Consider the following 15,570-nt stretch of genomic DNA (forward strand, 5'->3'; position numbering starts at 1 on the left):
AGAAAGAAAGAAAGAAAGAAAGAAAGAAAGAAAGAAAGAAAGAAAGAGGAAGGAAGGAAGGAAGGAAAGAAGGAAGGAAGGAAGAAAAAGAAAAGAAAGAGAGAGAGAAAGGAAGAAAGAGAGAGAAAGAAAGGAAGGGAAGGAAGGAAAGGAAGGAAGGAGGGAAGGAAGGAGGGAAGGAAGGAAGAAAGAAAAGAAAGAGAGAGAGAAAGGAAGAAAGAGAAAGAAAGAGAGAGAAGGGAAGGGAAGGGAAGGGAAGGGAAGGAAAGGGAAGGGAAGGGAAGTGAAGGGAAGGGAAGGAAACAAGCACCAAAGAAGTGAAATAATACAAAACGGAAGAGATCAAGCAATAGCAATAAAGAGTCAATCAGTGATGTAAAGAACCTCAGCAGGGTCCTTATCTCTGATTCTACTTCATGTTTTTAGTGGAGAAACACATTAAATCCTTGTGTTCTTACAGGAAGTTTTGTGCATCGTCAGCTTCTACAATTCAACTGTTCTAATCACTACTAAATCTCTACATATGAATGTCATGTCATTGAAGAGACTTTCCTTAGTAACACTGGCCCAAACTGTTTCAGAACTCAACTGTGAACTGTTATACTATAAATCAATAAAAAGTCAAATGTAATTTTTAAAAAGTGCTTTAATGAAGTATAACTTTAAGGATAACTAAGTGAGGAAGTTATAAAAAACATTTTATTAATTCTTCATTGACAGTCATTTTAATATTGATATTTAAAGCTCCTTAATTTCCAGTTTTAGATATCTTCCTTATTTCAATTCCAAGTTAGTTACATTAGGGCCATTTATTTTCCCTTGACTGATTTTGTTTCATGCTTGTTATATCAAGAAAAGGATTCAAATACATATATTATAAATTCACTTTTGAAAATGTACTCTCTAGAATCTTGTCAAGTATCTAATTAGCCAAAGAGCTTCATCTTGTGAATTAAAAGTTAGATTCCAGACCTCAGATGGATCATTTTGGGCATCTACAACGTGTGAAGTGGAACTGGACAGCTGGTGTCCAGAAAAACCAATTTTTGAATCAGATGCATTTATATGCTTTTTGAAAAAGACAAGCTTCATTTCTAACAAGTTTTTGTGGTCTGCCACAACACATCTGAATTCATTTAAAGCACGTAGCTTAAACACATCAAATTGTGAGCATCGAGGAGATATTCTTGGAGAAATTGTGAGGGGATAAAAAACACAATCTTCTCTCACAAGTCCAATATGTGTACTAAGAAGAACCAACTTACAACATGCTTGGCCAGAGTCACTCTCTATTTTGACTGTAGTATATAATAGTAATTGTACCTCTGCCAGGGAAGGAATATTGCTTTCCATATTTCCATGAAGTAAGTAAGTAATGTTAACCCGGGTATTCTGGAATTTAGATGTCACTCTTACTCCACTTGTCAAAACCAAATCAGTAACCTCTGTTCTCCAATCAAGTGAAAGCTGAACTAAATCTTCCATGAGCAAAGGATGATTAAAACACATGGCATTGTCTAACATGGACATTAAGGGACTTAGTAGGTCACAGCATATCTGTTGAGTGAAGTTTTTGTTGTAACTAAACAGAGTGAGCAAGTGGTCTTCTGTGGAACCCAGAAGTCGTACACATTGTCCTCCAAAACCAACTTGAACCTCTCTAAGCACAGTAAGGGGAAGAATCTGAAAAACGTCTAGGGAGTCTGGGCAATCATTTGATAGAAGGAAGGCATATAAGGTAGAACTACACAGAATCAAACAGGCTGGCTGTGGGTCAGGCTCTTTGCAATTAGCAACAGCAAGCCAGTAAACACCTTTTAATTCATCTACTTTGCCCCAAAGTTCAGGGAGGCAACAGGTCACACACTCTAGTAGATCTTCTAAAGACAATTCCTGAAGTCTCAGTAGTTCAGCTGGAAACTGCACAAGAGTCTGCCTGAATGCAAAGCGATTTCTGCCACTGTCAAATGTTCTCTGGAAAACAGAGCTTTGAGAAGAACTTTGCAAACCAGCAGTTAATGAGATGGCTGTGGCCATATAATGCATGGGGCTCTGTGTGGGCAAACATTTTTCTAGTTGGTCTTTGTCACTCATGGCAATTTGAGTTTCATTTAAAGGAGGCTGATCTGACCACCTCATGTATGACTTCCAGGGCATCGCCAGAGGCAAATTTCTAAGAACTGGCAAATTTCTAATTAATGTTGTTACTTGGGAGCTCATGCTACTAGGGTCATACAGGCTTCTCATGTGTCTTGCTTGGTTGAACATCTTTGTGCTATTTTGGAATAGATGACTCCTCGTATCTTTATAAATGTTAGAAAACTTGTTATAAAAATATTCCAAGCCATAGAGTGCATCTCTCCTAACATTTATAGATGGAAGAGTAAACTTCAGGAGGCTTTGTTTTGTAATGTGTGGCTCCTTTTTAAGATGCTGTTCACAGACAGGAAGTGGGGTTGTGAAGTCCTGGGAGTCTGCCTGGGACAGACTCTTCTCACTGGAAATAGATTCAGAAAGAAATAAGCGACACATATTGCTCTCTCTGGTCTGCTCATCATTACTCTCTACAGACATGGTATTGGATCTATGCTGCAGGAAGGTCCAATTGGATTTAGTCCTTGAGCTGAAGGCATCTTCCCCAGTCACTGTCATATGTCTTGAATAACTGAGATTCTCTATCGTGTCTTGCAAACATTCTGTACTTCCTTTGTTTGTGTGAAGAAAGTCAAGAGGACAATTTTCATGACAAAAATCTTGATCAAAAACACCAGCAGAATCTGGGCAATTTAGCTTACAGTTAATTTTATAAGAAAACTCTTGCTCTGAACACTGGTTCCTTTCTTGGCAGGTTCTCCCTTTTGACACAAGTGAGGAATTTGTAGAACTTAATATGCTCCATGTTACTGAATGACTTTCTTCTTTCTTTGGTTCTACTTGACTTACTTCTCTAATGATAATGGAAGAATCTGTATCTCCTCTAGGTCTAAGTGGAAATAGGTATTGCAATGTCCAAGACTGTATTTTCTGTTCAAAATATCAAAAAGTCGAAATAGGGATGCTGTTTTTATGCTCTAAAATTCTTTGCACATCATAATTTTTACATTCACTTTCATTGACTTCATTTTTGTGAATTCATTCAGAAATAAAACTATAAATCTAAATCCATTGGTATTGATTGATATATGATTCAAGAATGAGTGATCTGATTGAGGAACAGATGATCTGATTTTTGAACAGAAGATCATTTTCTGGATTTTGCATATATCTGACATGATTATAATCTATACAATTAATTCACAGTATTCATTTCAAACTGTAAAGATGGATTTTTTTGTAAAAGAATAATATTGAGTGACTTGAATAAATTTCATATTCAAACAGGAAACAAATAAGCATGAATTTAGGTACCCAGAAGGTGAAAGATATCATAGTGAGTCTACTGAGAATGAAACTGTAAGCCTAAGAGAAATCCATTGGTAGTTTAATTATGGACCATTTTTCTATGTATGATTTGGTTTCATGTTAGGGAATATGTGTTTGGGGGCATTCATACATGTTTTCTGAAGGCATAAATGAATCATCAATAACAAATATCTGTTGACTTCTTAGTATGTGGAATGCACTGTGGCTAGGTATTGTAACCTAGAGAAATGGAAGATACACTTTTTTCTCTAAGAATTTGATCTTTTTAGAAGAAGATAATTTCATTAGTCTAAGTTGATTAGGAAGAAGAAGGGCTGACAATAGGTGAGGCAGATCAAACCAATTCTGTTTCAAGGGTTTAACTAGAATTCTTACAGCCTAGTAATTTGTGGAAACTCTTTTCAATGCTTCCATAATCTATTCTTAAGGTGTGTGTGAATACACAAAAGACCAGAAATGTAAGGGAAGATATTTATAGAAAATATAAAGAGTACAAAATAAAACCTGTCTTACATCCAAATAAACTTTGGTTTGATAAGACTAAGGTGTAAAACAATTCATTAGAGAGATATAGGAATCAGTCACTCAAGAGTATTCCTTTGTAACAACAGCAATAATATGAAGGCTTATGGTCTTTGAAATTTATGAAATTTTTTTCATATGTTGAGTAGTTCTCTATTATATTTCCAAACCTCATTTCTGATTCTGATCATATTTGAATTTTAAAGAAGGATGAGGAAGGGGATTCTGTTTTAAGTGCAGAGTTTTAGTTTTTTTAAGGTCTCCATCACCACTACATGACATTAAGAAAAAGTCAAAGCTATATGCAACCTGCAGGATTTGATTTAATTTTAAGTTTATATAATAGTTTGCCTTTTCTATTAGACATTAATCTTATTGTAACTTAAAATTTCTAATTATGCAACTAAACATTAAGAAAATTTAATCACATGAGCATGTCATAATTTAAGATGACCTTATCAATCTGAAAAATCACTACCTACCTCATACTTTAGCTTACGCTGAATAGAGCCATTGTGAAGTTTTTCATTATCCTAGAAATGAAAGAAAAATTAAATTATCTACTTTTCAAGGGGGTAAAACTGGTTTGATGAGAAATATTTGTAAGATCTAACAGTGAGCTAAAGAAACATGCTCGTCTCTCAGGAATGCAAGCCCTCAAGAACAGTTACATCCATTCACAACTCCACCATTCTAGAAGACTTGTACTATAAAGAGGTGCATACCCTTTGCTCCAACAATATCACTACTAGGTATGTATCCCAAAGAGATCATTAAAAAGGGGGGAAAACCTATTTGTACAAAAATATTTATAGCAACTTTTTTTGTAGTGGCTGAGAATTGAAAATTGAGGGGATGCCCACCAATTGGGGAATGGCTAAACAAGTTGTGGTATATGAATGTAATGGAATATTACTTGCTATCAGAAATGAAAAGGAGGATGATTTCACAAAAAACTTGGGCAGACTTACCTGAACTGATACAGAGTGAAGTGAGCAGTACACAGTAAGAGCAATATTGTATGATGACCAACTGTGAATGACTTTGCTATTCTCAGCAATACAAAGATCCAAGACAACCCCAAAGAACTCATGATGAAAAATGCTATCCACCTCCAGAAAGAGAACTGATTGCTTTTGAATACAGACTGAAGCACACTATTTTTCAATTTCTTTCTTTCTTTTTTTGTTTTGTTCAAGTTTTCTTCTACAAAATGACTAATATGGAAATATATTACATGACTGCATGTATATAAGCTACATCAGATTGCTTCTGTCTCAGCGAATGGGCAGCAGAAGAAGGAAAGAATAGAATTTGGAAATTAAAACTTTTGTAAAAAATTTAAAATTGTTTTTACATGTAATTGGACAAAAAAATTAAAAACAAAATGGGAAAAAATTCCAAATCATAAATAAAAGAAGAGATGGACATTTTTTTTTTGGCCTTTTTGAGGGCAATTGGGGTTTAGTAACTTGCCCAAGTTTATACGGCTAGTTTTTTGTGTTGGTGTTAAGTGTCTGAGGCCGGAATGAGATGGACATTTTTAAAAAAGAATACAAACCCTGTATAGAATCTTTACTTATGAAATAACTTATTGTAGCTCTCTATTACTCAACTTGCCCATAAGAGATGTGAGCTATTCATTCATCTTCTAAAAAGTACAAGTATAATACTAGGAACAATATTTCCTGAGGACACCACCCTATGTACTAATAGGTAAGCAATATACTTTACTGATACACTTGGACTATCACTGACATCCATCAACCCCAAAAGAAAACATGGTATTCCTTGTGGTAATGTGTGAAATGGACTAGAAACCACAGTTCTACCCATTTGTGGAAGGGAAAGGGAAGCGGAGGTATGGTAACCAAAATATTATAATTATGATTTGAAAGAAATAACTCAACATACAAAAGTAAGCTAGTTTCACTTCACAAACCTTCCAGAAATAAATCTGAAAATAAACAAGCGTTGGTTCCAACCTGCTTATCTTGATCTTGCCAAAATTTATTGAACTAACATTAAGCTTAGTAAGGACATGTTTTTAACATTATTATTATAATTGAGAGGAAAACAACAATGAAAACAAGAGGTAACCTGTGCAGACAACAATCTTTCTTTCATGAAACGTCCCTTCAAAAGCCACCGCTTCTTGCCTCATTCAGCTTACCTTTCGCATTTCTGTAGACTGGGAGAAACAGACGTTATTGTCTCCAATCCTGGAATGGACATTCTGCAGACGTCGCTGCACTTCTTCTTCAATGTAAGCATTAAGCCTGAAAATAAATTAGGGGGGGAAATCCAAACTTGGAATGTTTTAAATTTCATTCTTCTGTCCCCTGTCCCTCTTACCTCACAAAACTTCATTTTTTAGAAAGACACAAAAGCCAAACTCTCAAATCTAACCTCAACTAAATCAACCACCAACTCACCATTCTGAAAGTAAGCCCTTTGGCCAAGGAGACTAAAATAGTGTGTATATAGTAGAGGGTTCTCCTCACAACTATGGAGAATAACTTCGACTTCATATGAAACTTACAATCTTTCTTGTACAATTTAGTACTTAACCCTATTTCTTACTATTCACCTGGGTTTTATGCCTACAAGTCTTACTTCCCCAAAGTGACTGCATTCTCCTTAAGCACATGAACCTGCTTTTGTGTGTGTATCTTCTAGAGGCCTAACTCATATTAGGCACTCAAGAAATGGGTAGCTAGTGATAGTACATTGAGCTTATTGCCAGTCTCCATTCCTCCCTGCTCTGTCACTCCTTGGCTGTGGCAATAGTAACAATCATGCCACTTCACTGAGTCGTTTCTTCTTATGTACAAAGAATGACTTGAACTAGATTAAATGACCTCTAAGTCTCTTTAATCCCTGACAATCTACAGTAGTTTCCTATATAGTGGAGCAAACAGTAATCTGAGGTAATAAGGAAAGAACAATTACTCTTTCCCATTCTAGAATATGACAGTCTAGCCCAAGTTAGGAAGATCATTCTGATGTAGCTCCAGGTCATGCACACTCTCGAGAGTTCTAGGAGTTTAGCTATTTCTGCAGTTACCCAAAGCAAAATGGGCTTGGCTGCTTGGCTTGGTATCAGAATTACCCAATTTGTAAGGTATCCATTAGGCATCCTAATGGACTTTTAAAAAAGTAATTGGTAGGCCATGATCCTTTCTATTTATATTCTTAATTCACCCTTTTAAAAAAATTCTTTGTTTCATGTTTCTTTATTTTTTTCTTTTTGGAGGGGGGAAGGTAGGGCAATTGGGGTTAAGTGACTTGCCCAAGGTCACACGGCTAGTTTTTGTGTTAAGTGTGTGAGGCCAAATTTGAACTCATGTCCTCCTGACTCCAGGGCAGGTGCTCTATTCACTGTGCCACCTAGCTGCTCCTGATTTCATGTTTCTAAGACTATTAGTAAGTTTATGAAGTTTAATATTCTTATGCATGCCCAAAATATTTAGAAAAAAAAAACTAAGCAGAGGAAATAATGTATTGTACGCTAAGTTAACATATACAATTCTATTAACTACATGCAGATAATATTGAGACAAATCTATTCACAAACATGCTAATAACTGCACTGATTTTTATTCAAGTTAAAAACTAGTATTAACAACCTATAAACAAAATATAAAAGGATAAAAAAGCTCATGCCATTCTTATTAAGCTTTTATATATAAATATACATTTTTAATAGTTAACATTCAGAACTAACCAGTTTGGAATTCTGTGTCTGGCATCAGTGTGGGGTTAGAGAAAAATAATCACTTTTGATAGAAACAAAATGATTGATCTGAATCCCCTAAACCACACAGCAATGCACAAAGCCATCCAGATTGAAAGTCATCTTACTGTAGTAACATAGGTATAGTATAAATTAGTAATGATGATTTTATTCAAAATACTGGCATTTTCATAACAATCTGTTATTTTCATAACATATCTGTTATATATCTCTAACCATGTAAATTTCTATGTATTGGGATATAAAAAGATGTCTATCCATTTGATATGTACACTAAACAACCCAGACCATTTTTTAGCACAAGACACTAATCTCTACTTTTTCTGCTTGTCCCAATCTCAATGATCTCCTCTATCTCTCTCCCTTTCTCTCTCCTACTTTAGTCAGCTGCGCCATTCCATGGGTCATAACCCAACTCAGGAATGATTTTCTTGCTTTCATTTTCTCAGGTTTATGTACTACATTCATAGCCCCAAAGCTTTCCCTTCATATATTGGCTCTGCTGATGACTTCTAAAGATATTTCAACATCTAATATATTATATGGAAAGAAGGATGAATAAAATGAACATGTTACAAATGGTATGAAGTCTAATAGAGGCTTCCACGAGGATTCACTTAATATGAAGAATGAGGAAATGTTAACTTACATGAAAAAAATGAGATTCAAGATCTGCCTCACCTATCATCGGCCAGTGGAGGCAGATGAGACTGAGATTTTGTTGCATTGCCTGGAGAGCTGGAGTCAGATTGGTTTTCTACCAGGGTTCCCTGGCGCCCTTTGTGAACACCATCAACTTCACATAGTTTTTGCTTCAGCTGCTGAATTTCCCACTCTAACCTGTACAAAGGTGAACCAAAGTGAATCAAGAGCTCCACAAACATCCATAAGTACAATGTCAAATTAAGCATGCATCTTCACATGCCTAGAATTCATAAACTCAATTATCATCACACTAAAATCACTATGGTCAAACTTACATACAAAGCTACTACTTCGAAACATACAAGTTGCAGTTATACTAGGGTAACCATAAACCAGCCCCTCCTCAAATCTGTAATTACCAAGAATTTATTCTATATAATTTTGAATTTACTTACCTGAATACATATTGTATATGACACCTCCCCGACCCTACTGGAAAGGACAGTGTCATTTTTGTCTAATATTCTCTACTAGAACATAGTAGGTACTCAATACTGAATAACTGAATTGAATTAATCCCCCTTATCATCATTTTTAAAAGTCATACTCAATAATAACCATTTGTATCTCAAGACATGATATATATTTGTATATGTATGTATGTGTATATATAACTGCAAGTTGAGGACACTGGAAAAATGTAAACAGGGGAGAAACCTCTATCTTAAAACTTGTCCCATGATGCTCTTCAAAGTTCTAAGCTTCTTCATATCCCCAGACCACATTTCTGTCCATTTCCACAACAATTCTAGAACAGAATTTACATACTACCAAAAGGGAGCTACCATAAAGTAATCACCTTATTTCCTGTTTTACCCAGGAAAAGAAAGGTATCAAGGACAAAAGAGAAATAGGCAGAATAACAGAGAAGGGGATAGGAAGAGCAGAGATCATTTGTAGTAATCTCAAGAGAAGGAAACAATTATTCTAATGAACCTTAGTGAGGTGGTCAGTTTTTGTGCTCTGCAATGCCTGTCTCTGCTACCTTTTTAGCACTGCCTAAACCAGGGGTGGGGAACCTGTGGCCTCAAGGCCACATGTGGCCCTCTAGGTCTTCAAGTGCGGCCCTTTTCCAAATCCAAACTTCACAAAACAAATCCCCTTAATAAAAGAATTTGTTCTGTAAAACTTAGACTCAGGTAAAAAGCTGCACCCAAGGACCACATGTGGCATCAAGGTCGCAGGTTCCTCACCCCTAGCCTAAACCAGAGTGGGAAGGAATTTAAGGAAGGGAAATTGTTACCTCAAATTTCAAATACTATATGTGATGCTATACTTGTGTATCATAGCACAGCACAGAGCATATGAATGAGATAGTTCCAGCAACTGCTGCTTGAACCTTAGGGCAAAGTTAATCAGGACTGTAAAGTCTTAAATCTACCCATTTGAAAGTTTGAGGAAAAACAGCTAAAAATGATTTTTTCTTCTAGAATAAATCTCAAGACCATATATAACATTTCGAAGGTGTTTTAGGGCAGTTCAATAGCAATGATAAATACCCCTATAATTCTAAATAATAACTCTTTGATCAATACGAACTTCAAATACATATATTTTCAGTGAACTCCAAACATTACTTACTGTCAGAACTCTATTGTCACTGACAGATCATAATTAAGTCTCTGCAGTTCTATTAATGATGTTGGCTCCATATAAGGGCACTATCTTTCAACTCCTCCACTAATTTAAAGAAACTGTCAAAATTAAGTAATCAGATATGAAAGGATTTATTTTGGCAGTGATTTGCCATCAGATTGATTCAAGTAATGCTAACTTTATGGCTTATACTAATGTAAAGTAAATTTCTGAGAACAATATATTTTATTTTCCCTGACTGCCATTAAAACATGCATCTGGGTCTCCTGAAAACAATTTTCCCAATAGGCTTCCAGAATTAGTAGTTTGGGGCTTTGCCATTTTCTTTGCAGATCACTGAAAACTCTCATTTTCATCAGAAAAACACTGTAACAGAGTGGTGTGAAATAAGAATTTCTGGTTCATGTTAAGTATAGAGTTGTAGGATTCCATGTTATATGCAGCACAGCAATGGTATAGAGTTGCCACTTCCCCTAATTTTGTTCTCCTTCGGCAATGGAAGCAAATTCCTGACACCAGAATCTCTTTCACTAGCAGCCTCCTCCCACATCTAAGCCACAGGAATTTTGCTGACGCCTGGGGGAATTCTGATACTAGTTTCATAGTTCCCAGAACTTGGATCCTCTCATTTTTTTTACCAGGAATTTGCAATTTCAAATAGACCTAGCCTGCAATATTACATCAGTGTGTGCCACTGTCCAACATATACTATATTATAGCCTGACTTACAAGTGGAAGAGAGGACAACCTTCCCCTGAACAAGTATCCTCAATGATCACTTAGCCTTTGCTTAGAGAACCAGTTTTATGTAACCAATTATTATGAAATTTTTTTTCTATATTTTCAGCTCAAACCTGCCTCTCTGCAACTTCCCTGTGCTGCTCCTAGTTCTACTATTTGGGCAAACAGGCCACATCTCATCTCTATTCCATATGAGCCCTTCAATTATTTGAAAATGACTATCATATCTCAGTTCCTCCTCCTCCTCCAAGTTTCTCTTCTTAAATCTGAGGTTTCAAGCTATTTAAAAGTAAATCTGCTACTTTATCAAATCTATTGTTCAAAATTGTTAACAGAATTGATGCAACAAGTTATAGTAAAAAGCAGAGGACACTATACTAGGAGAGTGAAGTTTAACAGAGTCCCTTTACTTCTTGGGCCTCCGTTTCCTTACTTGTAAAGAGGTAGCTAGCCTCAATTATCCTTTAATAGCTCTAAAATTCCATAAGTCCATGAGTCTTAAAGATAACTACATTAGTACATTTTATGCTTTAGTTTGTGTGTGAGACAGACCCCTACTCTGTAAGCTCCATGATAGTAGATAGCTCTTTGAACTTTGTAGTTTTAGATATCACCTAATATTTAGTAGTGTTTAGAATGCAGTAGGTGTTCATAAAATGTTTGCTGAAGTGAATTTTATGCTTTCCAAAATAAAACAAGATATACTGAGATGACACATATAAAGTGTTTTCCAACCTTTAACTGAAAAGTGCTATTTAAAAAACCTATTATTATTGAAAGATTTACAATTAAGAAACTACATTAAAATATAATCTGGTACTCTGTCAGATGGTAAATGCAAACTGATTTGATAACTGGTCTCATCTAAAGCCATTAATGCTTCAATCCAATATATAGTAACAGCCTCTACTATGTGGTCAGTATTCTACCTGACTGTGCAGAGTGCCAAAAGAAGTATAAGGTTAAGTCTCAAGCCCCGTAGAGTTTACAGTTTCATCAGAATGAGAAGAGATTCTCACTCACAGCAATTAACACAGGATGTTATACTGCTGTGTCAACACGACTAATAAAGACTAAGGTACACAATAAGAATTCAGAGAATGACAAAATCAACATAGGTTGGAAAAGTCAGAGAACTTCATAAAGAAGGATACAGTTGAAAGTTAGGATTTGGGTAGGCAGAGAGCTGGTCATTGTAGCAAAGAGAGAATAGCAGGAAGAAAGGGATAAAGGTAGGAATGAACATGTGAAAGACTCTTGGGTTCATGCTATGGAGGTTTAACCTGAAGGTAGAATCTGGGGTGGGTGTGGAAGGGAGGCATAACAGCAGTAATTACATATCGGAAGGGATTTTACGTAGAAGAAGAAGAACCAAACTTGTTTTTGGTTCCAGAGGGCCCAGGTAGAAATAAGTGTTAGAAGTATCAAAGAGGCATATTTAGGGTTGGCTAAGGAAAAAATTCCTAACTATAAGAGCTGTCTAAAACCAAAATGGGCTTCTTTAGGGAGTCAGGGGTTCTCTCCCATTGAATATCTTCAAACAGAAGCTGGATGATCACTTGTGAGCCAGGAAACAGAGGGGAGCTGTTTTTTGTTGTTGTTGCTGCTGTTTTGTTTGTCTTTAGGAAGGTAAATTCATTCTTACTTACTAGATAGGCAAGAAGGGCCTGAAGGCAAGGAAAAAAATTATTTTAACATTTATCTTCATGCTATCATTATAAGGCAGTAATTTTTCTATTACAAAAGAAAACATAATACATTTAAATAGCTTTGCTTTTATCTGATTTCTAAACTGATACAATACCATTTAGTCAATTATCAATGGATGACTTAACTTGTTTTTTCCTGGTATGCTCATAAAAAAAGAAATAGTATATTTTCCCTCCAAGGCTACTATCAGATTTACAACAATGGTTCAATTTGGGAGGCAATTTCAGAGATAGAGAGGGGAAAATTTCTTTAAAATTGGGGAATTCTGACCAAATAGTTGTACTCATGTAGCAAAAAAAGTGAAGGCATTCTCCAAAATGGAAGTTCAATATCCAACAGCTATGTGTAAAACACTGTTTTAAATTGGTGTCTCTGATGCCATTCTTTGGCTTTAACAGAAGACCCTTGAGAGCCAAAGATTGAGACATGAGTTTTTAGACTAACTTTGTTATTAATTATCTCTATCATTTGGGAGTCTCAACCTTTCTGTTCCTGCTTTCTTATTTATAAAAATAGGAAGTTGAATGAGGCGAGATTTATGATTCAGACATTCTTTCTACTAAGTCACTACAATGTTCTTAGCCCATAATTTTCTCTAGTATATCATTTACAACTGAGAGTTAGGAATAGCAACCCAAAATCATAATCAAAGATTAAGAAAGCTTCAAATTGAAGTCTGAATCCACAGAATCTATATGTCAGACATGCTCTACCCATGCTTTACTTTACTCCCTACTTATTGGTCATTTTCCTGGAAATCTCACCAATTATGAAGACAAGCCCCTATACCTTGGAGGTTGAAACCCTTTTTTCTCTGTAACTTTAGCCCTGGGGCCCCGATCTCTTGATTAGTGACTCTTACCTGCTCCACTATTTCAGACAATTATTCTAGAATTGGCTACCATCATGAGACGCAGAAAAGAATGTTATTTTGAAAAGCAGTGACCACTAAGGCCTCATGAAGAACAATAGGTTATAACACACCAACCTCATTATCTCTTTGACAGGATCATGAGATCAGTAGATTGGGAAATGAAACAGCTAAAATAAAGCAAGATTGCAATGCATTGGACAAAGTTTTTCATAAAATATTTGGGAAAAATGTGGACAGATGTCTTAGACTAGATATGTATACCTTAATGAATTCAGAACTGTTTGAATGACAGACCGAGGAGGAGTCATTAACTGGACAACGTGAACCTAGAGCAAGGTCTCTAAAGGAGTAGCACAGAAACAGGAATATGCCTCTGGTCCTGTGCAGTTCAATATTTTCATTAGTGTCTTGACTGAAGGACCTGAATGGCCTTACCAGATTTTCAGAGGGTAGAATACCTCCCACACTCTGGACCAGCATGTTAGCTGTCCCTCCCAGTCTCATGTCATTTGAAAATCTGATATGTACATATTTTTGAAATGTTGTCTACCAGACTTCTCCAGTCCTGTAAAGTTCAATATAAAGTCTTATGTTTGATAAAAACAGCAACTGCTCAAGAACGGGACTGGGGAGGTCTACTAGACAACATTTCTGGTGAAAATATTTAAATGTTTAGATGACTGCAAGATCCATATGAATTAAGCATGGAATGACAACCACAAAACCTAAAAAAGTTGATCCTAAGGCTGTATTATTAGGAATCTAGCAGTACAGAATAAGGGAGAAGTAGGTCCTTCTGTACTCCTCTTTGCCTGGTCAAAACACATGTAGAGTACTATATTTAGTTTTGGGAGCTACCTTTGAGGAGGGATACTGAACAACTGGGGCATGTACAAAAAGGGGTGACAAGGATGGTGAAAGTACTAGAAATTACAGAGGATAGGCTGAAACACCTAGGGATGTTTAGTCTGAAGAAGAATCGAGGAGCACATAATCCAGGTATTTGAAGGGCTGCCATATACAAGAGAGATTGGAGAGTAGAACCAGGAACAAATAGTACAGGGGCTGCTGTGACCACTTGTTAGGGATATTGATGGGGGTGGGGGTGGGGGTCCATGTACGGCTTACTGTGAATGATCTCTGAGGTCCCTTCCAATTCATAAATTTTGTAGGGTAAAAAATGTTAAACATACAAATTCTGGCCTTCATTTAATAAAGAGTTAAATTAGCTTATGACTAAAATACCTAAAGCAATTTGAGAAAATAAGGGAGAGAGGAAGAGAGAAATGGCCTAGATTATGGATACAAGGGAAGGGGGTAGTATTCTGGAAATAGAGTCATTTTGTTTATGAGAGCATTGGAAAGTAAAGTAAGATGGACATAAAATAGTATCTGACCAAATGCTTGTGGTTCATTAACAGTTAAAAAAAAGGAGACCAATGAGGCTGGAGTAGTCAAAAGACCTCATGGAGGTGACAGGGATTTGGGCTGGGTTCCGACTGACGGGAAGGGGTAAAGAGAAGATTCCACATATAGGAGAGCTGGTAGTGCATGGAGGGGTTATGTTTTTGTGATTAAGACAGAATAAGTAAAGGACTAACAGAAAAATAAGGAGGCTTCCCTGCTTGCTGTTCCTCTGACTCAATTCAATAGCTATGAAGAAAAGCCCTGGTGAGATGACAGCAATGCAACTTTCCAAGCAGTTAAGCATCTACCTGCAGAAATGAGGGGAACAGCTGGATGAGAGCAGCAGGCACAGGGTAGGGAAAGGTGACAGAATATTACCTTGCAAACCCCTTGTGGACTCACTCCCTATTTGATCTCTGCTTACATACCACCTAGCAGCTCAAATAACCAGGTCAATCAGCATACTAGGTTATGGATCAGGTTTTGAGGACTACCAAAAAAAAATTAGCAGCTGCATGATAGCCAGGGTGCATTAGGACAGAACTGTCATACTGCTCCCATGCTGTCAGCCTATATTACACCTTAGCAAAATCTATTCCATCCAAATACATAAATCTAAAAGCAACCTTTGCTTGGCTTCCATAGGTGTGCTGACATTGGAAAATCACTCCCACTGACACTGGAATATTGCTTCTGTTATTACAAAGTCCTAATGCTAAACATCAAGGTAGTGAGAGAAGCTGACAAAAGATTGGAACATCAAGCTAAAGCCCACACTATGTTCTTATGTCACACAGCATGGCACAAGCTAAGAGCATGATCTCTACTTTTTAAA

The 15,570-nt window shown here is 36.4% G+C and overlaps 1 protein-coding gene across 10 annotated transcripts in view; it reads right to left on the reverse strand.

The window, feature by feature from the left end:
• Nucleotides 1-15,570, reverse strand: part of KIF16B (kinesin family member 16B) — a 401,835-nt gene that overhangs the window by 129,890 nt on the left and 256,375 nt on the right. For 7 of the 10 annotated variants that reach the window (XM_069075448.1, XM_069075446.1, XM_069075444.1 and 4 more), the window contains 3 exons: nt 8,384-8,542; nt 6,119-6,224; nt 4,428-4,478 (listed from right to left, as the gene is read on the reverse strand). In XM_069075448.1, coding sequence (XP_068931549.1) covers nt 4,428-4,478; nt 6,119-6,224; nt 8,384-8,542 — 316 coding nt within the window. Of the gene's footprint in view, nt 1-301; nt 3,025-4,427; nt 4,479-6,114; nt 6,225-8,351; nt 8,543-15,570 lie in introns of those variants that run through there. The other 3 variants (XM_069075443.1, XM_069075442.1, XM_069075452.1) reach the window with 3 other exon arrangements.

The sequence above is a fragment of the Petaurus breviceps genome, unplaced genomic scaffold (genome assembly GCF_028583685.1).
Source record: "Petaurus breviceps papuanus isolate PSGF00001 unplaced genomic scaffold, PetGlider_PUasm1.0 90919, whole genome shotgun sequence".
Taxonomy (NCBI): domain Eukaryota; kingdom Metazoa; phylum Chordata; class Mammalia; order Diprotodontia; family Petauridae; genus Petaurus; species Petaurus breviceps.